This window comes from Somniosus microcephalus, chromosome 12, assembly GCF_052327205.1.
Source record: "Somniosus microcephalus isolate GS21.2 chromosome 12, FLI_Smic_1.0, whole genome shotgun sequence".
Taxonomy (NCBI): domain Eukaryota; kingdom Metazoa; phylum Chordata; class Chondrichthyes; order Squaliformes; family Somniosidae; genus Somniosus; species Somniosus microcephalus.
In genome coordinates this window covers 54,317,039-54,344,835 of record NC_140998.1, presented here as the reverse complement: position 1 = coordinate 54,344,835, position 27,797 = coordinate 54,317,039, and the positions used below count along the sequence as shown (strand labels likewise).

At 42.1% G+C, this 27,797-nt stretch overlaps 1 protein-coding gene across 4 annotated transcripts in view; it reads left to right on the top strand.

The window, feature by feature from the left end:
- ptpn21 (protein tyrosine phosphatase non-receptor type 21) overlaps positions 1-27,797 on the top strand; it is a 58,158-nt gene that overhangs the window by 12,169 nt on the left and 18,192 nt on the right. For 3 of the 4 annotated variants that reach the window (XM_086002892.1, XM_086002894.1, XM_086002895.1), the window contains 7 exons: positions 4,909-4,997; positions 8,709-8,796; positions 12,154-12,236; positions 12,545-12,649; positions 13,397-13,457; positions 17,626-17,707; positions 18,854-20,259. In XM_086002892.1, the coding sequence (XP_085859018.1) occupies positions 4,909-4,997; positions 8,709-8,796; positions 12,154-12,236; positions 12,545-12,649; positions 13,397-13,457; positions 17,626-17,707; positions 18,854-20,259 (1,914 nt within the window). The remainder of the gene's footprint in view (positions 1-4,908; positions 4,998-8,708; positions 8,797-12,153; positions 12,237-12,544; positions 12,650-13,396; positions 13,458-17,625; positions 17,708-18,853; positions 20,260-27,797) is intronic. The other variant, XM_086002893.1, reaches the window with a different exon arrangement.

Sequence of the window (27,797 nt, the reverse complement as noted above, 5' to 3'; positions counted from 1 at the left end):
GTTATAAAGAGGGATTTGTAAAGGTTTGTGAGAAAGTATGTTTAGTGTATTTTAAAAATAAAATCTATTCCAGAAATGGGCCCAACCCACAACATAACTAATTGAACAGCTTAACTGTAAATATAAATTCATTTAAATTACCTTAAATTTCTAATAGAAGAATTTGCATTATATAGTAAGAGTGAGTGATAATTTTGCTTTGCTGAAAGTAGGAAAATATTAATGTTGATCCACAATGCAATCTTCTTTCATTGCATTTAATTTATCCAACAGTCCTAAGCAGTAAAGGGCTTCCTCAGCCAACCACATTTTCACAGCTTATCCAGCTAATTATTTAATGTGATCATCTGTGACTTATCTGAATTTACTTGCTCTGAAACTGAAACACATTAACTGAGCTCAGTGTAAGAACATATATACAATGTTACATGTCCGAGAAATTCAAAACTGCTCTATGTTGAAAGCTATTCTCTGGTATGTTCCATTTTATTACAAAGTCAAAAATAACTGCAATACATGCATAAATCTATCCGCATAACTGATGCAGAGCTTTTGCGAATCTGCAAACATATATGCAATTAAATTTTGGTTACTTTTCAGTGCTTATAAAATTAAATACAATTAGTGTTTGCTATTGTAAATACAATGAATGTGGTTACATCAAATACTGACTCAATTTATGCATTAATGGTAATGGCTGGGTTTTTAAAAGCAATTTTTAATAGTGTAATAAGTCAAAGTTTTTACACTAAAGAATTATTCAATAAGCAATGTAAATAACACAGTAAAGTAGGAATTCAGAGCTTTCAAAAACAATTTCAATGATCAGATAATAAGTTGATTGTACCTAATAATGGATAGAATGTAAGGGGTAATTATTTGCCGTGGACACTCCCAGTGCAGAGGGAGTGTTGGGTGCACTGAAAATGAAAATTTAACCCATTTTGCTGTATTTCATTATATCTGCAAATTAAATTTACAGCAAAACAATTGTTGATACTTGTGCATTATTAACAAGTTTAATTTCATTGTTACAGTTCATACTTTTTCCCCAACATCTTTTCTGTGTCCATGGTTAGATTGTAGTTTTCATAAACTGTGGCCAGGTCTCTTATGAACTGAAACCTGCATCTTTATATGCTGATATGCGAGAGTTAGCACAAGTCTAACAATTCATGCCAAATCGTGGTAAATTGCTTACTGGAAGGTGCATGGAATTCCCGCCACTTTCTCCTACTTAGAAGGCAAAAAGATAACATGCTGCAAGACAACTGTCTAAAAACTACTTGTCTAGATTTATTTATATAGATATATTTATCTATTTATCTGTGCCTAAAGGGCACAGCTGGATACTAATACAGTACCCAAACTTGCACAATATATAAACGGATTTAAACTTTTAAAAAGAAAAAGGGTGGGACTTCCAAATCTAGAGCCCCCTGGATGTCAAGTAGCATACAGGGTAGGATAAGGGAAAAAAGGGAAGCTTTTGTCAGATACAGAGAGCTCAATACTACAGAAAGCTGAGAGGAGTATAGAAAGTGCAAGGGTGAAATTAAAAAGGAAATTAGGAAAGCAATGATAGGGCATGAAAAAATATTGGCAAGTAAAATTGAGGAAAATCCAAAGATGTTTTATAAATTCATAAAGAGCAAGAGAATAACTAAGGAAAGAGTAGGGCCTATTAGAGACCAAAAAGATAATCTATGTGTGGAGGCGGAAGACGTGGGTATGGTTCTTAATGAATACTTTGCGTCTGTCTTCACAGAAGAGAGGGACAATGCAGACATTGTAGTTAAGGATGAGGAGTGTGAAATATTCGATGGGATAAACATAGAGAGAGAGGAAGTATTAAAAGGTTTAGCATCTTTGAAAGTAGATAAATTGTCTGGCCCGGATGAAATGTATCCCAGGCTGTTGAGAGGCAAGGGAGGAAATAGCAGAGGCTCTGACCATCATTTTCCAATCCCCTCTGGCTACAGGCGTGGTGCCAGAGGACTGCTAACATTGTGCCATTGTTTAAAAAGGGAGAAAGGGATGATCGAGTAATTACAGGCCAGTCAGCCTAACCTCAGTGGTGGGCAAATTATTGGGAAAAAATTCTGAGGTACAGTATAAATCGTCATTTAGAAAGTCACGGATTAATAAAGAGTCAGCACGGATTTGTTAAGGGAAGGTCGTGTCTGACTAACTTGATTGAATTTTTTGAGGGGGTGACGAGGAGGGTTGATGAGGGTAGTGCATTTGATGTAGTCTACATAGCAAGGCCTTTGACAAGGTCCCACGTGGCAGGTTGGTCAAAAAAGTAAAAGCCCATGGGATCTGCGGGAAAGAGGCAAGTTGGATCCAAAATTGGCTCAGTGGCAGGAAGCAAAGGGTAATGGTTGATGGGTGTTTTTGTGACTGGAAGGCTGTTTCCAGTGGGGGTACACAGGGCTCAGTATTAGGTCCCCTGCTTTTTGTGGTAAATATCAATGATTTAGACTTCAAGGTAGGGGCATGATTAAGAAGTTTGTAGATGATAGCAAAAATTGGCTGTGTGATTTATAGTGGGGAAAATAGCTGTAGACTGCAAGAAGATATTAATGGACTGGTCAGGTGGGCAGAAAAGTGGCAAATGAAATTCAATCTGGGGGAAGTGTGAGGTAATGCATTTGGGGAGGGGTAACAAGGCAAGGGAATACACAATAAATGGTAGGATAGTGAGAAATGTAAAGGAACAGAGGGACCTTCGAGTCCATGTCCACAGATCCCTCAAGGTAGCGGGACAGGTAGATAAGGTGGTTAAGCAGGCATACGGGATACTTTCCTTTATTAGCTGAGGCATATAATATAAGAGCAGAGAGGTTATGCTAGAACTGTATAAAACACTAGTTAGGCTACAGTTAGAGTACTGCTTACAGTTCTAGTCACCACATTACAGGAAATATGTGATTGCACTAGAGAGGGTACAGAGGTGATTTATGAGGATGTTACCATGACTGGAGAATTTTAGCTATGGGGAAAGATTGAATAGGCTGGGGTGGTTTTCTTTGGAACAGAGGAGGCTGAGGGGAAACTTAATTGAGGTGTATAAAATTATGAGGGGCCTAGATAGAGTGGATAGGAAAGACCTGTTTCCCTTAACAGAGAGGTCAATAACCAGGGGGCATAGATTTAAAATAATTGATAGAAAGATTAGAGGGGAGTTGAAAATTTTTTTCACCAAGGGTGGTGGAGGTCTGGAATGCCCTGCCTAAAAGAGAGGTAGAGGCAGAAACCCTCATCACATTTAAAAAGTGCTTGGTTGTGCACTTGAAGTGCCATAACCTGCAAGGCTACGGGCCAAGAGCTGGAAAGTGGGATTAGGCTGGACCGGCGCAGACTCGATAGGCCGAATGGCCGCCTCCTGTGCTGTAAATTTCTAAAATTCTATGAAAGTCAGAAACTTTTGCAGCTTTTTTCAGTAAATTCTTGCTAAAACAAACTCTGATGGTGATTTACATGAGATGATTGCTCATGGAGTTCCTCTCCTGTATTGTGAAGGTTAGTTGAACAGAAGAATGAGATTACAAGGGGATCACTGGATTAAAAGGGCTAATTTTTCTTCACAATAAAATGGCTTTGCCCACGGCTTTCTTTTGCTCACATGACATCTATCAAAAGCCCCACTATTGTCTACTTTTATCTCTATTTATTATGGGGGGGACACTGTTGAAAACAAATAACTAAATTAAATCAGAAATAGTTTGCAGCTCTGGCTGAATTCCTAATTTTATTTCTTGAACTGCGTGAATCAGGGAAACTGATTGTGGGATAGCAACCTTGCTAGAAGTAGTACAAGTCTGCAGCGTATCAAGTAATAACAGTTTTGGAGTGGAGTGAAGTGATTGTGAACCAAAATGTCAGAGGGAGGCAGGGAATGAGTTTCCAAAGGGAGAAGAATAAAGATTTTGAGACAGAGCAAGTAAACTGAAGAAAGCAAAGAATCTACTTCCGATCACAACACTCATAGCACCATCTACCAGCAAGAGCAAAGATAAGAGTCCATGTAAATTTGTGGATAATAACATTGGCCCGTATTTTCCGATCGTAGGCCTCCCGCGGGCAGAGGGCTGCGATCTGGAAAAATCTATGCCCTTACCAGAGGGCTCCCGGGACGCGCACACTTCCGCTCCTGGGCCTCACCAAACTTGAAGTGCGCAGGGCCCACGTACTCCAGGGGCGCATGTAGTTCGCAGTGTCCATGGATTCATGTGGGCCATGGGGAGCCAATTACAGAAGGGAATCTCCATTCATACATTTGACAGGAAGACTTGTCATATATGAATGGAGATCAATGAAAAAACATAGTAAAACTTTTTTTTAAATTTTAAAAACCACATTTTTAGAATGACTTGAAGTTACAATAAAATAATTTAAACAAAAATTTAATTTTTTGACAAAAATAATTTATTTTACGTGGCTAAAAATAAACTTGCCTTTTTAAAAGTGTTTTTAAATGATTAAATCAGTGATTTTTTTTTTTTTTTTACTTTTTTTCAACTCTTATCCTGACCTGCTTTTACCAGGTGTAAGAATTGCAAGGGTTTTCTGCGGGTGGAGGGTCTCCAAAAAGCTGAACTATCCGCCCACAGAGGCCTTTCTCCAGGGCAGCCGGACGATCTGTCAAGACCATTTTTTGACGGATCGGAAATGCCAGTTTTCAACGCATTTCCAATGTCATTACGGGTGGGTACACAGCTCGTACACACCTGTAGGCATCGGAATATCTGGGCCATTCTTATTTTTTTCCCCCTCCCATGTTGCTGTGATGGTGTAACATTGCACAAATTCATGATTAGATCTGCTTTAATCATAATGTGAACTGTAAATGCTCTATTGTCTCTTTTAGTCAATGTATTCTCCTGATTTTTTTAATGTCTATAGGACAACCAAGGAAATGATCTACTTATAGGTGCATGTTTGGAAGGCATCTTTGTGAAGCACAAAAATGGCAGACCTCCCTCTGTTTTCAAGTAAGGACAGCAACAGTACATTCTAGATTTAATGACATAATTGTTGCAAGAAGGATAAGTGATAAACATCTAAATTAAAAAATAAAAAAAAACTCCCCATGGTACTTGGTTTGAGTGCTATTTTTTAATTGGATTAATGTTAGAATTACTAATATTGCAAATTTACCAACCAGTCTGTCAATTAAAAATTAATAATTGTGTTTTTCTTATTTCCAGCAGAGTACTTCTATTACCCCCCCCTCAAAGCTACTATTTTAGAGTACATATGTTTTGCAGTTCTGCAATGTACCAAAGGCTGCTGGTTTGGCAGGCTTGTGCATGTGCACTTGATCAAAATTCATATTTGCGACTTGAAGTTCCTAGTCACAGACTTCATAGCCTCTGTTTGGTGTCTGAGGTACATTGCCTCCAGGTGCTTCTTGAAAACCCACTTTGTGAGGTGGTCCTCAGTACCTTGGAGATACTAGCCACCTTGTAGATCAGATATCAAGGCAGATCCGTGGCCAGTCCTGATTGTGATTTGGAAGCAACTGATCCATCACAGTCCCAGGACATCAAATGGGGCTAATTTTTGCACAGTAGTGTAAGTTTTTAAATGGTTAAGAACTGGTGCAAATTGTCAGAATGGTAATATGCTAATAGCACTCAATTGTCTTGGGTCAGTCCAATAGCTCCAAGTGTGGATTTGGATGGATGCAGGGAGCACACTAGTGGGAGTGGATAATTGTGCATTGGTGAAATTTAAAGATGTAATTAAAAGGAAGTAGCAGAGAATTATTGTATCTTTTGGAAATGTTTAGAGGCATCTCCGCCCATTGCCAGCTTTTTTCCGAGGAGAGAGAGGCTAAGACATGACGGGGGAAAAATGAAAGAAAAGGGAACCTAAAGTGCAGGCATGAGTCTACAGGTAAATGCAGGAGCATCCCAGTTACCAGCCCCTGTTTGGCTGCATGAAGTGTTAGTGGGAAGGGTGGCACTCTATCATTCTATGATAATATCCCTGCATTGCAGCATATCTGCCAGGAGTGGAGCTAGGTTTGAGGCAGCTGCTAATCAGTAATGTGCCAGTCCTTTGGTGTATGTTAGCAGCATGTATCCTTGAAGAATATGGCACAGCTCTACATCTGGCTATCTGTATGTGGATGACTCTCAAGATAATTCCACATATTTATTACCAGGCAGATGTAACAATTCCTGCAAATAATGGCTGGTCAGACCTGTCGCGATGCCTCCAATCAGGCTTTTCTGATTGATAGATCACCCTGGCATGCTCTCTTTCATGCAGTACCACTGAAAGTATGACATACCACTGTGAATGGGTGCTTTTGAAGAACCATCCCGCATAACGATTAGTCATATCTATCTATATGTATAGCTGTAGCAAAACTTCCCTTTATATTCTAGCCCTCTAGTTATAAAGGCTGGGTGGACACCGAATCCTTCTGGTGCAGCTTGATCTGCTTGACAGCTCTCTGCTGGTCTTCCTCTTCCTCCTCCAAAAAGCTCTCGCTGGAAAACCTATTGTTGACACGAAGAAACCAGAAGAAAAAAAAATAAGCAGCAGAGTATTTGTCACAAAGTTGAGGTAGAAGATCAGCCATGATCTTGTTGAATGGTGGAGCAGGCTCGAAGGGCCAAATGACCTCCTCCAGCTCCTATTTCTTATGTTCTTAAAACCTAAATGGCAGCAGAAAAAAAAGCAAAAAGTAAAATCGGTTCAAAAAAATGCCCAAATCTTTAATGACCCTAGTTGTTTAATCATATGATATTCCCTTTAATTGAATTTCTATCTGCAGCTAATTCCATGCAACCGTGGACACGTGTTATACAAGCATGATTTGAAAGACATGAGCGGCGTTATGGCATCACTCCGTGTCATTTCAATTTTGGTATGAGGCTCCTGCCTGAAACAGACAGGAGCTTCCTGTGTCCACCCACAGGCATAGCGGACATGTATTATGGGTCTCCATTATGTTTTGTCTGACCGTTTCACCTGATCTGGTGCAAATGGGGTGTAACAATGTGAAAATCCGCTCCCACTAATGCAGTTTTCATGTTCTCTGCTCTATATAATATCCATTGTCGGCTGTGGCTTAGTTGGTAACACACTCGCCTCTGAGTCACTCAGGAACTTGAGCACATAAAGCTAGGCTGACACTCCAGTGCAGTGCTGAGGGAGTGCTGCATTGTTGGAGGTGCCGTCTTTCGGATGAGACGCTAAACCGAGGCCCCGTCTGCGCCCTCAGGTGGACATAAAAGATTCCATGGCACTATTTCGAAGAAGAGGAGGGGAGTTATCACCGGTGTCCTGGCCAATATTTATCCCTCAACCAACATAACAAAAACATTATCTGGTCATTATCACATTGCTGTTTGTGGGACCTTGCTGTGTGCAAATTGGCTACCACATTTCCCACATTAGTCAATGAAGTGGAGTCACTGTTATAAAGTGCTTTGAGACGTCCCGTGGTCGTGAAAGGCGCTATATAAATGCAAGTCTTTCTTTAAAAATCAAGTGAAACTATCGGGTTGCCTATAGGTGGCATTCGAAAGAGCCTGGGAGAATTATTTGCAGTTAAGGAAGGATAATTTTTTTTTTTTTAATTTGTTCTTGGGATGTGGGCGTTACTGGCAAGGCTGTACCGTGGCTACAGTGCATCTTGTAGATGGTACACACTGCAGCCACGGTATGCCGGTGGTGGAGGGAGAGAATGTTTAAGGTGGTTGATGGGGTACCAATCAAGCGGGCTGCTTTGTCCTGGATGTTGTCGAGCTTCTTGAGTGTTGTTGCAGTTGCACTCATCCAGGCAAGTGGAGAGTATTCCATCACACCCCTGACTTGTGCCTTGCAGATGGTGGAAAGGCTCTGGGGAGTAAGGAGGTGAGACACTCTCTGCAGAATACCTAGTCTCTGACCTGACCTGCCCTTGTTGCCACAGTATTTATATGGCTGGTCCAGTTAAGTTTCTGTTCAATGGTGACCCGCTGGATGTTGATGGTGGGGGATTCAGCAATGGTAATGCTGTTGAATGTCAAGGGGCGCTTGTTGGAGATAGTTACCTGCCACTTATCAGCCCAAGCCTGAATGTTGTCTAGGTCTTGTTGCATGCGGGCATAGACTGCTTCATTATCTGAGGAGTTGCGAATGGCACTATTCTTCAAAAGGGTTTCGACCCGAAACGTCAACTCAAATTTCTCTCCACGGATGTTGCCTGACCTGCTGAGTTTTTCCAGCATTTTCTGTTGTTTTTTCTGTTTAGTTTGGCATCTAGAACCAAGAGATTCTGTTTCCTTCTGAATTAGTGGAGCTCATCACTGATGTCAGCTGAGTAATGTTCTGTCATTTTGGGTCCTTGCAAAGTCATGGGGAGGAAACAAAAAATGATTTCTCCTAGTAGATACAAGTTTTTAAAAGACTTTGGACTAAAAAAAATTGAATATTTTGCACGGAGAGTACTTGTCTTTTTTTCTCGCCTATCAGTAATGGCTCTTTTTAAAGCTGTCACAGTGAGTGGCATTACTCAGTCACATGGTGATATTAAATTAATGCTACATGAGATGATCAGTTTTACATCGGCTACCTAAACAAAATACCTTTCCATGCCAAAAAAAACCCCTCAACATTATTACTAATTCAGCTAAAAGTCTATTCAAAACCTTTTCAGTTGAGGTAGAAGTGGCTATATAAAGAAATTATCTTTCCCTTTTTAGATGGAATGACATATCCAACTTGTCTCACAACAAATCCTTCTTTGCATTAGAGCTGGTGAACAAAGAGGAGACCATCCAGTTCCAGACTGTGAGTGTTCTAAAACTATTCACTTCAGCTGATGTGCATTTCTACTAATTTGGTTTAAGAAGGGAACAAAGTATTTTCATATATATCCTTCAATATTCATTTAATGGTTCCGTAGTGATGTGATCTTATCTGGTTTTAAATATTAAACAGTTGTATAGAAACCAGTTTAGGAGTATTGCATCTGAGTAAATAACTTCTGTGCACTATAAAACTATGTTCATGGTAATAAACCCCCAAAAGTTGGAAAAGTCTGCAATTTTATTTCCCAGCATACATTAATATTTTAGTTAAGCTTTTATAAACCAGATAAACACATCTTTCGGTGAGATTTAAGGTAGTCATGGAAAAGGACAGAAATGGACCGGAAATAAAGGTGCTAAATTGGGGGAAGGCCGATTTTAATATGGTAAGGCAGGATCTGGCCAAAGTGGAGTGGGATCAGCTACTTGTAGAAAAATCCACATCGGAGCAATGGGAGTCTTTCAGAAAGGAAATTGAGAGTACAATGGCAACATGTTCCCATAAAGGTCAAGGGTGGGACCAACAAGCCCAGGGAACCTTGGATGTCAAGGGATATACGAGAATGGATTAGGGAAAAAAAGGGAGGCTTTTAGCAGATACAAAGGACTAAAGACAGAGGAAGCCCTAGAGGAGTATAAAAAGTGCAGGGGGATACTTAAAAAAGAAATTAGGAGAGCGAGGAGGGGCCATGAAATAACACTGGCGAGCAAAATAAAGGAAAATCCTAAGGTGTTTTATAAGTATATTAAGGGCAAGAGGATAACTAGGGAAAGAATAGGGCCCATTAGGGACCAAAGTGGCAATCTGTGTGTGGAGCCAGAAGATGTAGGTGGGGTTTTAAATGATTTTTTTTCATCTGTGTTCACTATGGAGAAGGACGATGTAGACATAGAAGTCGGGCAGGGGGACTGTGATATACTTGAACATATTAGCATCGAGAGGGAGGAGGTACTGGCGGTTTTAGCAGGCTTAAAAGTGGATAAATCCCCAGGCCCGGACGAGATGTATCCCAGGCTGCTGTGTGAGGCGAAGGAGGAGATTGCAGGGGCTCTGACACACATTTTCAGAACCTCTCTGGCCACAGGGGATGTGCCAGAGGACTGGAGAACAGCTAACGTAGTATCATTATTCAAGAAGGGTAGTAGGGATAAACCAGGGAATTACAGGCCAGTGAGCCTAACATCAGTGGTAGGGAAATTATTGGAAAAAATTCTGAGGGACAGAATTAGTCTCCACTTGGAGAGGCAAGGATTAATCAGGGATAGTCAGCATGGCTTTGTCAAGGGAAGATCATGTCTGACTAATTTGATTGAATTTTTCGAGGGGGTGACTAGGTGTGTGGATGAGGGTAGTGCAGTGGATGTGGTATACATGGATTTCAGTAAGGCTTTCGATAAAGTCCCGCATAGGAGACTGGTCAAGAAGTTAAGAGCCCATGGGATCCAGGGTGCCTTGGCACATTGGATCCAAAGCTGGCTTAGTGGCAGAAGGCAGAGGGTGATGGTGGAAGGTTGTTTTAGTGACTGGAAGCCTGTGTCCAGTGGGGTACCGCAGGGATCGGTGCTGGGTCCCTTGCTGTTTGTGGTCTACATTAATGATTTGGATGTGAATGTAAAAGGTATGATCAGTAAGTTCGCAGATGACACAAAAATTGGTGGGGTGGTAAATAGCGAGGAAGGTAGCCTCAGCCTGCAGGACGATATAGATGGGTTGGTCAGATGGGCGGAACAGTGGCAAATGGAATTTAACCCTGAAAAGTGTGAGGTGATGCATTTTGGAGGGACTAACAAGGCAAGGGAATACACAATGAATGGTAAGACCCTAGGAAAGACAGAGGATCAGAGGGACCTTGGTGTGCATGTACATAGATCCCTGAAGGCAGCAGAACAGGTGGATAAGGTGGTTAAAAAGGCATATGGGATACTTGCCTTCATTAGCCGAGGCATAGACTATAAGAGCAGGGAGGTTATGATGGAGCTGTACAAAACGCTGGTTAGGCCACAGCTGGAATACTGTGCGCAGTTCTGGTCGCCACACTATAGGAAGGATGTGATTGCTTTGGAGAGGGTGCAGAGGAGATTCACCAGGATGTTACCTGGGCTGGAGCGCTTCAGCTATGAAGAAAGACTGGACAGGCTGGGTTTGTTTTCCTTGGAGCAGAGAAGGCTGAGGGGGGACCTGACTGAGGTGTACAAAATTATGAGGGGCATATAGGGTAGATAGAAAGGAACTTTTCCCCTTACTAGAGGGGTCAATATCCAGGGGGCATAGATTCAAGGTAAGGGGCAGGAGGTTTAGAGGGGATTTGAGGAAGAACTTTTTCACCCAGCGGGTGGTTGGAATCTGGAACTCACTGTCTGAAAGGGTGGTAGAGGCAGGAACCCTCACAACATTCAAGAAGCATTTGGATGAGCACTTGAAATGCCATAGCATACAAGGCTACGGACCAAATGCTGGAAAATGGGATTGGATTAGACTGGGCCTGATGGCCGGCGCGGACGCGATGGGCCAAAGGGCCTCTTTCCGTGCTGTATAACTCTATGACTATCTTATTTCACTATTTGTACCACCATAAAGAATAAAATTTGTGTGCAAGATTTCCTAAATAGTGAGTCCCTAATCTTGAATGGAAGTCGGGGAATTTCCAAAATGAAAGATTGAGAATCTGAGGGAATTTAGCAGCCATGCAGAATGGTGTTTGATGTTTGTAGAAGCCTTGGAGCATACTCTTGGCCAATAAATGGGCCAGTGCACGAGAGAGGCGTAGCTAAAGAAATGAAAGAGAATAAAAATAAAGGGGAGGAATAGGGCGGGTCCTGTAATTGAAATTTTCAAGACTGAGATGGATAGACTTTTGCTGAGTTAGGGTATCAACTGATCTGGAACAAAGCGGGTAAATGGAGCTGAGTTATAGATCAGCCATGATCTAATTGAATGAGGAAAACACTCAAGTGTCTGAATGGCTGCTAGTATTCCTATGCGTTACCAGCCTCTAGATCTAGCAAGATGCGCACATGTTCTATTAAGCAATTTGCAGGCCATTCAACTCATCAACCACTTCTGTGATTGAACTGTTGGTTGCTTTTTCCTCTGCCTCTTTTTTGAACCTTACTAAAATAGTTGCTAATTTTTTAGTTCTCTGTTCTGAAAAATGGTTACACCGTAATCATTAAACCTATCTCTTTGTTGCATACTTCCAGCATTTTCTGTTTATGTTGATACCGAAGTTGAGTTTGATTTTCTTTGCTTAAGTGTATAATTTTCCGTGATAACTTTATACTTAAAAGTAGGAGATTGTAGAAGCTGCTGTTACTCTTTTAAATTTTATTTCTATAGGAAGATATGGAAACATCCAAATATGTATGGCGAATGTGTGTTGCACGACGCAAGTTTTACAGTCTGAATAAAAACTGTAACTTGTAAGTATGACTCATCTATTGAATCAGTACTGCAGACCAATGTTCCCTGTAAGCTGCACTTTGTTCTGTGTGGCCTGTTTCTTTTAATGTGCAGTCCTTTTAAATTTCTGAGCATGTGCGGTATTTACAATGTAAAAGCCCGTGAACGGCCTGTGTGGGACCTTTCAGATTGCTGCGCATGCACGCACTTTAGTGGAAATATCGCTGCAGACACTATTTTCTGGTATTGTATTTTGAAACGAAACAGATAAAAATGATGGAAGCAAAATAGCTGTCTGAAGTTTTATCTATATTTCCCCTACTTTTAGAGACTCATCTGTATCATCCCCGGGTGAAGGTTCCAGGAAGCCTTTGCTTACTTTTTCCTTTCCCCATTTGCCTTTACTTTCCCGTCCTTCTCTTCCCAGCAAAGGGTGAGCCAAACTGTGTTTTTGTTTTTCTCGCCTCTGCATTATGAAGGTTTGCTATCTCTGTCTGAGCTGTGCTATTTTTATTTCTTTAGAATTGTTATTTGTAACTGAGCAGTTGATGCAATTGTTTTGGTTTGAATATAGTTTGAATATATGTTGACGCTCTCTCTGATCTGCTTAAAATTAACATACTGTAATAGATTATGATTAACAGGTAAAAAGAAAATGAACAGGCCAACCTTGCATTAGCCTTTTTGATTGCTTTTTGTACCTGTTCACTAGCCTTTATTGATTTGTATACATGGACACCTAAATCTCTTTGCTCCCCCATAGCTTAGTATCCACGGGCCCAGGTCTATCACTCCTGGTGAGATTCCAGCGTGCTCGCTGTGTCTGAATAGCCTATTTTCTGTGCTTTAACATTCTAAGATTATATGGGGCATATTGATTTTCAAATTTCCTTAGATTTTGATTTACGGCATGAATTACTCTAATATAATAGGGGAAAAGACTTGTCTTGAAAGTTGTGAACTAAAACTTAAAGGCTACTTAGTTTTGCAGCAATGTAATGTGTATAGTTACATTGTCTCCTGTTCCCTTCAAAATATTTTAGCAGCTGTTGGAGAACTGTCAGTGTTCTAGAGTTTTAAAATGGTTTACTGTTTAATACCTTGAAAAGTTGTTTAAAAGCTTTTATTTTAGAGGGAAGATTGATTTGTATTACAATGATCATTTGATTTTCAATTTCAGACAAACTCAAACTGCTTCAGTAAGTCCAGTCCGAAGGAGCACGTTGTCGAGAATGTCTTTGGTAGGTGAGATGAAGCCTTGTACTGTAGCTTTCATTTTTTCCCAACATGATTTTTAAACTGTAAAATGCCTTATCTAGTACTGCCACCAAAAAATTAATAGCAATTTTTTTATTTTAAGAAAGAATAATCCTATTCATTATTTAACTAATGTTGAGAGCTTGCATGACGTGTGAACCTACTTTACATTGTTCACTTAATATACTGTGAAAGTATACTTCATATTAGATGAGCATTAGTTGCTTTACAGATTTATAGTTGCTTCTTATATTTATTAAACAACTTTTAACTCTTCAGGCAGATGCAGGGATAATACTGTCCGATTAAACTTTGTCATTTTAGATTTACAGTAGCAGCATTCAGTTGCTTTCCTTCAATCATTTTTTAATTATCCCTAAACTAATTTGCCTACTTTTAATTGTTATTTCTTAGTTTCACAATCATAGTTATAAACATCTCACATTATAATCTAATCTATTCTATTACTTATGCTTAAGTTTATATTATGGTTAATGACAACAACAACAACTTATATTTATATAGCGCCTTTAGCGTAGAAAAACATCCCAAGGCACTTCACAGGAGTATTATAAGATGAAAAAATTTGCCACCGAGCCACATAAGGAGAAATTAGGGCAGGTGACCAAAAGCTTGGTCAAAGAGGTAGGTTTTAAGGAGTGTCTTAAAGGAGGAAAGAGAGGTGGAGAGGTTTAGGGAGGGAATTCCAGAGCTTAGAGCCTAGGCAACAGAAGGCACGGCCACCAATGGTTGAGCGATTACAATCAGGGATGCTCGAGAGGGCAGAATTAGAGGAGCACAGATATCTCTGGTGGTGACAAAGCCCTGTTCTTCCTCCTTATCTCATTAAAGTTTTCAACTAGCCAACTACGAGGGATGTCTTATCAGTGTTGCCTTCACGACTTGTCTGCAGTGAAGTGCTTGTCTGGGTTTCTAACTCTGGCTAACTCCACTTTCCCATAATGTGTATTATACCAGCCATTTTATGTCGATGTATGTTAGCCATTTTATGTTAATATCTCTAAAACCTACACCTTTGGTCAAATCAGATGAGCCATCTCTTTTTGCAATCTTGAATTAGATCATTCTAGAATATGAGAGTTTCCAGTACTTATAGAGCCTGGTGTGCCCTACATAGAAATTACAACACAGAAACAGGTCAATTGGCTCAATCAGTCTGTGTCGGTGTTTATCCTCCATGCAAGAAAATAGTCTGAATGACATTTACCTATCCTGTTCCCATATACCTTCAACTCCTTTTTCTTCATGCACCTATCCTAGTGCCAAAGTTTCTGCCTTCACCACTAACCCGGGAAGTGAATTGCACAGCCTCATAACTCTCTTTAAAGAAGTTTTGCTTGCTCTCCGTCCTAAATCTCTTACATTTGATCCTGTATCTATGATCCCTCAACTACTGTAAACAGTGTACTTCTATTTACCTGGTTCCATCATTTCATAATTTTAAACACATTTTGCCCTGTAATGTGTTCTAACAAACAATTTTTCAAGTCTTTCATTATATTTGTAATTCTTCATACCAGACAGCATCCTAGTGAATCTGTGTTGTAAATTCCCTAAAGCCTCAATATCCTTCCTACAGTATGGAGCCCAGTATTGCACACAGTACTCTAACTGAGGTCTTATTAAGGTTTTATATAGGCTCATCTTGGCTTTTATATTCTAAAACTCTTGAGATAAAGCCGAGAATTCCATTAGATTTTTAAAAAAGTCTTGGCAACCTGAGGTGCTGCCTTTTAATGACTTGTAAGCCGGTACACCCAGTCCCTTTGCTGTTCCGCAGCACTGAGCCTCCTTCCATTTAGAGTGTAATTAATCAAATCAATCAAATCAACTTTTATTGTTAGTGCACAAGTGCAGTACAGCGAAATGTAGGCTTGCGGCTCCCGAGGGTGTACATTTAGATTAAGACATTTAAACATTCAACATACATTTGGCTTGTAATACATTAACATAAACATAACCATAATAAAGTGCATTGGCAGATGTGCAGGCTTTAGAGTTTATTTGTGGAGTTCAGTAGGATGACAGCCCTGGGAAAGAAGCTGTTCCTAAATCTGGTCGTACGGGTGCGAATGCATCTGTAGCGTCTCCCAGATGGCAGGAGGGTGAACAGACTGTGGCTGGGGTGGGTAGGGTCTTTGATGATGGACTGTGACCTCCGTAAACAGCGTTTCTGGTATATGTGCTCTATGGTCGGTAGCCGGGTGCCGGTAATGCGTTGGCCAGTTTTGACTACCCGCTGCAGGGCTTTCCGGTCATAGTAGCTACAGCTGCCATACCATACTGTGATACAGTTCGTCAGGATGCTTTCTCTTGTGCAGCGGTAAAAGTTAGAGAGGATCAGGGGTGACAGGTTACATCCCTTCAGCCTCCTTAGGAAATATAGGCGCTGCTGGGCCTTCTTCACCAGAGAGGAGGTATTGAGGGACCAGGAGAGGTCTTCTGTGATGTGGACTCCGAGGAACTTAAAGCTGTCCACCCTTTCCACCACAGCCCCATTGATGTGGATGGGGGTGTGACTTCCGCCTTTAGACTGTTTTATTTACCAAAATGTATCACCTCACACTTGCTGACAATTCCATCTGCCAATTTTTATCCCATTCCCCCAACTTAACAATATCCCTTTGCAGCTTCCTTTGGTCTTCTAAAGAATTAACTATACCTCTTGTATCTACATATTTCAACACCACTCCTAGGCCTATATCCAAATCATTGATGTACACAACAAACAGAACTTTTTAATCCAGTTTTCTATTCTCCTGCTAATTCCATACCCCTTTAATCTTCTCTAGTATATCTTCCTGTGTGTATCTAAATAATAATTTCATCCTTAATGGAAGACTGTAAATTTCCTCACCAAAATTAACTATGAGAAGTCGTCGTCGTCGTACATGTCTTCACATTGTTCCCTTTGGGGAACTGTATGAAGTGGTGGAAGAATTTCTGGCCGCGTTAACGCTCCTTCCGTGACCGTAACCATCTTCATACCAGCCATTAGGGTGGTTCGTCCTATGACGGGAGGGTTTTACGGGCTCCCACAACCCATACGAGGGGGGGGGGGCGGCCACCCACACCCACGGACGCAAGCATCCCGCTGGATGTCAACCCAGAATTTGGAGCCGGAGCTCCGACTCTACTTGCCGGGACTGTCTGGAGCGGGGTTCGAAACCCTACACCTTCTGGCCCAGCGGCGGGGATGCTACCGCTACGCCAAAGGCCCACTCTACTACGAGAAGTAGAATTGGGCTACTTATCCATTGCAACTTCTTTGTAATGGCCTGCAAGAGCTGCTTGCTTTGCATTTTCCTCTGGGTTGTTTTTATATATGACCACAGCTAGAAATTATGTATCTATCTTTACAGCTTGAAAAGCCTGTTCCTACATTATAGCACCTTTATTTTTTAAATCTTAACTGATTCCTGATCAAAAGGAATCTCGCCTTTCTCTGGCTGTCTCCTGCCTTCCATTTGTATCTAGTTAAGAGAGCAGCCTCCATTTTAAACCCTAGTTAGACAAAACTGTATGAAACTAATGGTGGAAATTATTACTTTTGTCATGGTATGTTTTTTAAAAGGCTTGTCTTCGCTTCCTTCGCCCTACCATTGGTAGCCGTACCATCAGCCATCTAGATTCTAAGCTCTGGAATTCCCTCCACCAACCATTCAACCTCCCCACACCCCTCTCTTCCTTGACGACCCTCCTTAAAACCCACCTCTTGACCAAGCTTTTCATCACCCTTTCTAATATCTCCTCCTTTGGCTAAGTGTTAATTTTTGTCTGATTAGCTTCCATGAAGTGCCTTGGGACTTTTTCTCTATTAAAGGTGCTTTGCAAATGCAAGTTGTTGGTTTTGAAATTGCTATAAATAAATATTTGAGTCCGAATGTTTTTCTATGTATAAGACTAATCATGCAAGACTTGTTCAGATCAGGTGTGTGTTTGATACTGATTCTTGTGTACCTTTTTGTTTGCTTTATTTCCTGCTTTTAACCACTTTTTTTAACACATTCCCAAAAGTGCTGTCCATTCCTGTACAAGTTTTAGAATGTGTAGTGGTTTTACATAAAATCGTAGTTAGCAGTTAATTTGCTGTGGATTGATATGCTCTTTATCACTTTTGTTTTCTTTTAGCCAAAACCTCATCAATACCTGATGCCTCTACCCCAGTTACATTACAATGGACACTACACAGAGCCCTATAAATCTTCCCAAGGTAAGTACTTAATCAAGGAAATTTTAGGCAGAATTATTTAAAACCATAAATGTGGCATTATCTTTATCCCTTTACAAATATAATTTTCTTTCTATTACCTTTTAATGATTCAAATTTAAGTGCCCAAGGAAATGGTAACAATGAAATGCAAAACGTATTTGACATTTATTAGAAATTGTAGTTGCGGAACTCAATTTCAAAAAGTATATAAAGAAAACACCAAGTAAGTTGTACTCTGTAAGTTAACTTGTAATATACCACTAACGTTAGATGACAAGTTGAGTATTGGTGCACAGGTTTATTTCCTATTTTTAAGATCACTGATTGTGGAATTAATGCCTGTGCATAAATAAATAGTTTTACACATTAGAAAGCAGATGCAGTTACTAGGCATGAATATTTGCCATTCTTAATCTATGAACTGAAGCAGTGTGTTTGACCAGGCTACTTGATCACCATGAGCCTGATTGTGTCCTCTTCACCTGATACCCACCTGCATGTACTTCTAACAGGGGTCACTGAATAGCAATTGAGAGCAAGAATCCTAGTCAATTTTCTCCTTCGTAACCAAGGAACACTGAGGCCACTTGTAACACTCCAACTGAGATCAGTGAACTCCGTATTAATGGGAATAAACATCTATGTCTGACTAGGAAGTGCCTTCATCCACTGGCTATTTTTAACGATGAGTATGATTTGTTCATAGTTCTTAAAAATGACTAGAGGTTTTTTTGCTTTTGGATGTGACTTTGAACTTTGAGTAACTACTCATAAATAACAACAGGAAATGGATTTTAAAAATTGTTAACCTCTATGAATTAGCTGTTTCAATTTTATATTGGCTTAGTTTTGTCCATTTAAATTATTTGATCTGAACTTCAGGAGACCATGAAAATAAACTTAACCAACAGAATTTTGCTGTTATTCTATTGAAATACTATTCATTTAACAGTTTGAAGTAATCTGATAGACTATTACATAAATATAAATCTGGTGTAAAACTTAGCCTCTGGGATACGTTATGGTCTTGATCGTTAGCATTGCTTCAGCCCATTTCACTGCTGAGCTAACTCCTGTATAGACTGGAGATCAAACATTGAATCTTAGATGGTATGCCTACTCATGTTCTGCATAATTTTATTTCAGACAATCTCTACATAAACAATCAAAATAGCTGTTTCTATCGCTCTCAAACCAGTTTGGACAGAGCTCCATATGAATACAATGGTCGAATCCGAAATGGCAGTATCTATAGTGCGCATAGCACAAGCTCTTTAAATAATCCACAGCACTTTATGCAAGCATCTCCTATGTCTTCAAATCCTAGTATCACTGGAAGTGATATAATGAGAGGGGATTACATCCCAACGAACAGACATAGTGCTATTATTCCACCTTCCTATAGGCCAACCCCAGATTACGAGACTGTTATGAGGCAACTCAATCGTGGAATGATTCAGAATGAAAGGCAAAGCCATTCTATGCGAAATCTCAACATAGGCAATTCATATGCCTACAGTAGACCAGACCCACTTGTGTACAGTCAGCCAGAAATCAGAGAACATACTCAGTTCAATTCCCAAAATGTGAATCAGTACCCTTTTCATTTGAACTACAGTTTCCATAGCCAGTCACCATATATAAATTCAGTTGAGCGACGTCCTGTCGTTGGGGCTGTTAGTGTGCCAGAATTGACTAATGTTCAATTACACGCTCAGGATTACAACGCAGCAAATATGCTGAGAACTCAAGTGTACAGGCCTCCACCGCCATACCCTTATCCAAGACCTGCAAACAGTACACCTGACCTTTCGAGACATCTGTATGTTAGCAGTAGCAATCCAGATCTGATAACTAGGCGTGTGCATCACTCTGTGCAGACATTCCAGGAGGATAGTTTGCCTGTTGCACATTCACTGCAAGAAGTCAGTGAACCCCTAACCTCTGCCAGACTACATGGCAACATCCATAAACGCAACAGCATTGAGATTGCAGGACTTATGCACAATTTTGAGAATTGGAGAATAAAAGAAAGGACTATGTCTACACCAGGTGTTGAGACAAGCTCAGCAAAGGTAACTGCTGCAGGTTCACAACCAAATGTTTACTATGAACGAACAAAACCAGGAGATAATACAGTTCATGAAGACAAAAATTACAACCATGGGCGATCTCTCTCGGATGCAACTATGCTGATTCACAGTAGTGAAGAGGATGAGGAGTATGATACAGGGTACATTGAGCAGAGAGTACAGATGCCTACTTTTGACTCCACAGCCCAGTTGTCAGCTGTGTTAAACCAGTTCCCCAATGAACCATTGCCAGACTATCTATATAGCTCTACCTCTGCACTAGCCAGCCAGCACAGTTTAGAGAAGCAAGTACGAGAGAGGGAGGCAAAGGAAGCAATGCAGTATCTTCCATCTGTGTCGGAGTCTGACCTCAATAGAATTGGAAAAAGCCACATAAGAAGAGAGTCCTCCAAGAAGAGACCTATGTCTGAAGTGCTTTCTGGAAGATTTAATGCAATGGAAGCTCTCCCGCCACTTGGGGTGAGTAGTTTAGTGCTGATTCCTTTTCTTCACTGCAAATACATCAGTTAAAAAATGGCACACAATATTGCAGAACTGTTTACATTTGCACAAGAGAAAACTTTGTAGGGGCTCACTTATTGGTGGGAAGTTTAAAATCGTGTTACATGACCTACATTTCCCGCCCCCCACCCCCCGAAAACTATTGTGCTGGAATTTGCGTTGGGTAATAGCGGTGAACTAACAGCGTTCCCCATTACAGGAAACTCTTTGGTATCCGGCACCGACGGGACCGGGATGGTGCCGGTTGATTAAAAATTCCGGATGACGGAGAGGGTTATCTAACGAGGCTATTTTTAACAAACAAAAATTTTTTAAAAATCAAGAAATGTGCAGTATACAGTATGTTGTGTTAAATGGATGGTGGAAGATTCTTGATTAAGTACAATACTGCCAGTTGAGGGTAATCCATAACTCTTCAATTACTTAACAGTAAAACAAAACTTATACAGCGCGGGAGAGTCAGACTCCTGTTATTGAGGTGTTCGGACTGCCAACAGCACCAAGAAGCCGAGTAGTGGCAGTTTGGAGAACTGCCACCGCAGGAGACTCGGACTCAGCAACATTTCCGGTTATTGAGGTGGTGTTTTCGGAGTATGAATTTTGCCAGTTAATAGAGAATTCCGGATATTTAAGTGCCGTTTAAACAAGAATTTCCTGTATTACCCCTTTGAAACTGACTGCAACTTCAGGATGTAGCACATGCGCATCTAAACACAAAAATCCTGAAGTTGCGGTCAGTCATTCACTGCTCCGACACTGGCTGCACTGTGGACACCGCCCCCTTTCCCCCCCCCCCCCCCCATACCCAGCAATCCGTGAAACTGACGAAAATTTGGGCTTTTCTGCAGTAATATTGCTGTTAAATACCCTATTAAAAGTTGGGCCTTGTTGGATTAGGTGTAACTGGGGGTTTTAACAGTGTATTGACTGCTAAACAAACGTTTGCCCTGAAAAACTAATTTTAATTTTGTGGAGTGTCAAATTTCTCCATTATGATAAAAATTCTGAGGCAGAAATTCCGATCCCTATGGGTGAGTACGTGCTGTGTACTCACCCGTAGGGACATCGGAAATGCCAGTTTTAGGCATGCACTGCGCATGCGCTGGAAACCGGCATTTCCGATCTGTCAAGAAAGCTCTTGACAGATCAGACGTCTGCCCTGGAGCAGGGCCTCTGCGGACGGAGAGTTCTGTTTTTTGGAGACCCTCCGCTCGCAGAAAACACTTACAATTCTTGCGCCAAAAAGGCAGGTACAAGGCCTGCTTTTACCAGGCTAAGAGTTGAAGAAAGTAAAAAAAAAAAAAAAATGTTTTTCCACTGATTTATCATTTTAAAATACTTTAAAGAAAGGTAAGTTTATTTTTAGCCCCGTTAAAAACTTTAATTTTTTTCAAAAATTTAAATTTGTTTAAAATAGTTAATTTATGTAATTTATAGTCATTTCAAAAATGCGATTTAAAAAAAAAAAAATAATTTGAAGTTTTACTTATGTTTTGGGGGAGATCTCTATATTCATAGATTTGACAGGTCTTCCTGTCAAATCTATGAATGGAGATTCCCTGCACTGATTGGCTCCCCATGGCCCACGTGATCCCAAGGATGCTGCGAACTACCTGCGCCCCTGAGATACGCGGGCCCTGCACACCGGCAGTTTGAAGAGGCACAGCAACAGAACTCTGCGCCTCCCGGGGGCCCTCCGATCCAGGAGGAGATTTTTCCAAATCGCAGCCCTCCACCCGCGGGAGGGCTGCGAACGGAATTTCTGGGCCTATAATTTTTCAGAAACTTCAAAAATAATTATTATATTAAAAGTTTGTTCATATTTATTTCAGGTTTAATTTTCCCCATGCGAGAGCCCCAATCTTTGTTATGCTCTCTGTAACATTTTTAAAAAGTCTGAATAAAGGAAGCTTCACTTTCTGGTTCCCTGTCTGAGAATTCTGCGTTGTGATTGGTAGCTTAGACAGCTTGTTGATGTCACAGCAGAGCGCTCTAGGAATTCCACATTATAGAGCGCTGCAATCTCTTGTGCGTTGGAAAAGACAAACTTCTCGCCACCGAGATCGCGAGATCTTTGTGGGCAGGTTTCTTTGCGGCCTTTGCTTCGCCGCTGACTGCAAATTCCGGGCCATTGTATACAGGTTCACAATATTTGTGGCAAGACTATTTTCATGGGTCAGAGGAAAATGTGAAAATATTCTTGTTGCAAACGAAAACAGTTCTGTAGTGTTGATGCAGTTGTTTAATTGAAATAAAAACAGAAAATATTGGAAATACTCAGCAGGTCAGGCAGCATCTGTGGAGAGAGAAACAGAGTTAACGTTTCAGATCGATGACCTTTTGTCATATACTAGAATGTTTTAAGGTGAAACCTCTAATATACTTGAGTGCATAAATTAAGTTTAAAATATCTTCTGCTGGATACATTGAAGCTGTTAATATTATAAGACAAATATAGATAATGATTTCCAAAGCACTTCTGAAAGAGAATCATAGAAATTTACGGCACAGAAGAAGTCCATTCGGCCCATCGTGTCTATGCCAGTCGAAAAAGAGCTATCCAGCCTTATCCCACTTTCCAGCTCTTGGTTCGTTGCCTTGTAGGTTACGGCACTTCCAAGTGCAGAGTCAAGTACTTTAGAAATGTGATGAGGGTTTCTGCCTCTACCACCCTTTCAGGCAGTGAGTTCCAGACCCTCACAACCCTCTGGGTGAAAAAAGTTCTCCTCAACTCTCCTCTAATCCTTCTACCAATTACTTTAAATCTATGCCCCCTGGTGTAATAACTGCATAACTTATAGATCAGCTGTACTGTTTATAAAGAAAACGAACATTGGGCGAGCAGGCTTCAGCCATGTATAGCACCCAATTCCATCAGCCCATTATATTCTGGCTGTATACTAGACAGATTTTGTGGCATAGCCTAATGCATGTAAAAATATTTTAATACAAGTGTGCTATGTTCCAGTTTTTTGCATCAGGACTGCACATTGTTGCATCAAAATACATTTTCAGTGGGTGCAAGTGAAACTCCATGTATAGTGGAGCTCCTAAAGTGGAACAGTCTTTGTATGTTTTGTTTGGCTACAATGATTACAGTACCTTTTAAACAATTTTATGATAGATTCTTTTCTAGTTCTGAAATTTTTATTAATATCTGTAATCTATTTTGGTGGATACAATTTTTATTTACTCATTAGCTTTGATGCCCTGAAAAGGATAGCCCATTATTGTATGCTAAATCACTGGAAACGAGACTGCATGTAAAGCATTTACACGATTTAGACCAGGACAGATAAGAAGGCACATGAAAAAGGATTCTTGCAATACTAGCTTTGACATGAGCTCAAAGAGCAACAAGCCTGGCATAGTCAAACTCGCACTCTCAGAACCATACCTTTCAGCCAATGTCCCAAACTCCTCCATCACCATCCCTGGGCATATCCTGTCCCACCGGCAGGACAGACCCACCAGGGGTGGTGGCACCGTGATATAGAGTCGGGAAGGAGTGGCCCTGGGAGTCCTCCACATTGACTCCAGACCCCATGGAGTCTCATGGCTTCAGGTCAAGCATAGGCAAGGAAGCCTCCTGCTGATTACCACCTACCGCCCTCCCTCAGCTGATGAATCAGTACTCCTCCATGTTGAACACCACTTGGAAGAAGCACTGAGAGTAGCAAGGGCACAGAATGTACTCTGGGTGGGAGACTTCAATGTCCACCACCAAGAGTGGCTCGGTAGTACCACTACTGATTGAGCTGGCTAAGTCCCGAAGGACATAACTGCCAGTGGACAGGTGGTGAGAGAAAAAGCTATTTGACCTTGTCCTCCCCAGTCTACCTGTCGCAGATACCGAAAACTCTCGTTTAAACGGCACCTAAATATCCGGAATTCTCTATTAACCGGCAAAATTCATACTCCGAAAACAACACCTCAATAACTAGAAATGTTGCCAAGTCCGAGTCTCCCGTGGTGGCCGAGTTAGTCAGTGGGGGTAGTTCTCCAAACTGCCACTACTCGACTTCTTGGCGCTGTCGGAAATCCGAACACCTCAATAACAGGAGTCTGACTCTGTTAAAAATAGCCTCGGTAGATAACCCTCTCCGTCCGCCGTAATTTTTAATCAACTGGCACCATCCCGGTCCCGTCAGTGCCAGATACCAAAGAGTTTCCTGTACATCTGTCCATGACGGTATTGTGCGGTGGTCACTGCTACCAGTCATTGTGGAGACGAAGACCCGTCTTCACACCCAGGACACCCTCCATCGTGTTGTGTGGCACTATCACTGGGCTAAATGGGATAGATTCAGAACAGATCTAGCAGCTCAAAACTGAGCATCCATGAAGCACTGTGGGCCATCAGCAGCAGCAGAATTGTATTCCACCACAATCTGTAACCTCATGGCCCGGCATATCCCTCACTCTACCATTACCAGCAAGCCAGGGGACCAACCCTGGTTCAATAAGGAGTGTAGAAGAGCATGCCAGGAGCAGCACAGAGCTAAGCGATCCCACAATCAACGGATCAGATCAAAGCTCTGCAGTCCTGCCACATCCAGTCGTGAATGGTGGTGGACCATTAAACAACTAATAGGAGGAGGAGGTTCCATGAATATCCCCATCCTCAATGATGGTGGAGCCCAGCACGTGAGTGCAAAAGACAAGGTTGAAGCGTTTGCAACCATCTTCAGCCAGAAGTGCCGAATGGATCATCCATATCGGCCTCCTCCTGAGGTATCCACCATCACAGAAGCCAGTCTCCAACCAATTTGATTCACTCCACGTGATATCAAGAAACGGCTGAGCACACTGGATACAGCAAAGACTATGGGCCCCGACAACATCCCGGCTATCGCGCTGAAGACTTGTGCTCCAGAACTAGCCGCACCTCTAGCCAAGCTGTTCCAGTACAGCTACAACACTGGCATCTATCTGACAATGTGGAAAACTGCCCAGGTACATCCTGTCCACAAAAAGCAGGACAAATTCAACCCGGCCAATTACCACCCCATCAGTCTACTCTCAATCATCAGCAAAATGATGGAAGGTGTCATCGACAGTGCTATCAAGCGGCACTTACTGACCAAAAACCTGCTCACTGATGCCCAGTTTGGGTTCCGCCAAGACCACCCGGCTCCTGACCTCATTACAGCCTTGGTCCAAACATGGACAAAGGAGCTGAATTCGAGGTGAGGTGAGAGTGACTGCCCTTGACATCAAGGCAGCATTTGACCGAGTGTGGCATCAAGGAGCCCTAGTAAAACTGAAGTCACTGGGAATCGGGGGGGAAATGCTCCACTGGCTGGAGTCATACCCAGCACAAAGGAAGCTAGTTGTGGTGGTTGAAGGTCAATCATCACAGCCCCAGGACATCGCTGCAGGAGTTCTTCGGGCAGTGTCCTAGGCTCAACCATCTTCAGCTGCTTCATCAATGACCTCCCCTCCAACATAAAGTCAGAAATGGGGATGTTTGCTGATGACTGCACAGTGTTCAGCGCCATTCGCAACTCCTCAGATAATGAAGCAGTCCATGCCCGCATGCAACAAGACCTGGAGGACGTTCAGGCTTGGGCTGATAAGTGGCAGGTAACATTCATGCCACAGAAGTGCCAGGCAATTACCATCTCCAATTACCATCTCCAACATGTGAGAGTCCAACCACCTCCCCTTGACATTCAATGACATTACCATCGCCAAATCCCCCAGCATCAACATCCTGGGGGTCACCATTGACCAGAAACTCAACTGGACCAGCCACATAAATACTGTGGCAACAAGAGCAGGTCAGAGGCTAGGTATTCTGCGGCGAGTGTCTCACCTCCTGACTCCCCAAAGCCTTTCCACCATCTACAAGGCACAAGTAAGGAGTGTGATGGAATACTCTCCACTTGCCTGGATGAGTGCAGCTCCAACAACCCTCAAGAAGCTCAACACCATCCAGGACAAAGCAGCCCGCTTGATTGGCACCCCATCCACCACCTTAAACATTCACTCTCTCCACCACCAGCGTACCGTGGCTGCAGTGTGTACCATCTACAAGATGCACTGCAGCAACTCGCCAAGGCTTCTTTGGCAGCACCTCCCAAACCCGCGACCTCTTCCACCTAGAAAGACAAGGGCAGCAGGCGCATGGAAACACCACCACCTTCAAGTCACACACCATCCTGATTTAGAAATAGCAACAGAAAATGCTGGAAAAACTCAGCAGGCCAGGCAACATCCGTGGAGAGAGAAATAGAGTCAACGTTTCAGGTCGAAACCCTTCGTCAGGACTGAAAACACAGGAAATGAAACAGATTAAAAGATTAAAAGGCCAGTTTGGGGGCTGGGAAATGGGGGATGAGAACACAAAAGAGAAGTGAAGAGACATTAAGAGGTATTGAAAACGAGACGAGATGGTGATAGGACTAGTAGAGACAAAAGACGGCTCTAGATGAGGTGTGAAATGCGCTGGCAGAATGGGAGAGAAAAAAAGGGGGAAGGGCACAAAACAAAGGAGTGGATAAAAAATATATATAAAAATGTAATGGGGGCCGAGGTTATGATCTGAAATTGTTGAACTCGATATTGAGTCCGGAAGGCTGTAAAGTGCCTAATCGGTAGATGAGGTGCTGTTCCTCGAGCTTACACTGGGTTTCCGTGGAACAATGCAAGAGCCCGAGGATGGTGAGGTCTGAGTGGGAATGGGGCGGTGAATTAAAATGACAGGCGACCAGAAGCTCAGGGTCACCCTTACGGACTGAACGGAGGTGTTCCGCAAAGCAGTCACCCAATCTGCGTTTGGTCTCCCCAATGTAGAGGAGACCACATCGTGAGCAGCGAATACAGTATACTAAATTGCAAGAAGTACAAGTAAATCGCTGTTTCACCTGGAAGGGGTGTTTGGGGCCCTGGACAGTGGGAAGGGGGGAGGTATAAGGGCACGTGTTGCATCTCCTGCGCTTGCACGGGAATGTGCCAGGGGAAGGGGTGCTGGGGGTGATAGAGGAGTGGACTAGGGTGTCTCGGAGGGAGCGGTCCCTACGGAATGTTGGGAGGGGAGGGGAAGATGCGTTTGGTGGTGGGATCACGTTGGAGATGGCGGAGGATGAGCCGTTGAATGTGGAGCCTGGTGGGATGAAAGGTGAGGACAAGGGGAACCCTATCGTGGTTCCGGGAGGGAGGGGCAGGGGTGAGGGCAGAAGTGCGGGAGATGGAACGGACACATTCCCACTCCGACCTCACCGTCCTCTGGCTCTTGCATTGTTCCACGGAAACCCAGTGTAAGCTCGAGGAACAGCACCTCATCTTCCGATTAGGCACTTTACAGCCTTCCGGACTCAATATCGAGTTCAACAATTTCAGATCATAACCTCGGCCCCTATTACATTTTTATATATTTTTTATCCACACCTTTGTTTTGTGCCCTTCCCCCTTTTTTTCTCTCCCACATGGCACCTGTCTCTCATTCTGCCAGCGCATTTCACACCTCATCTAGAGCCGTCTTTTGTCTTTTT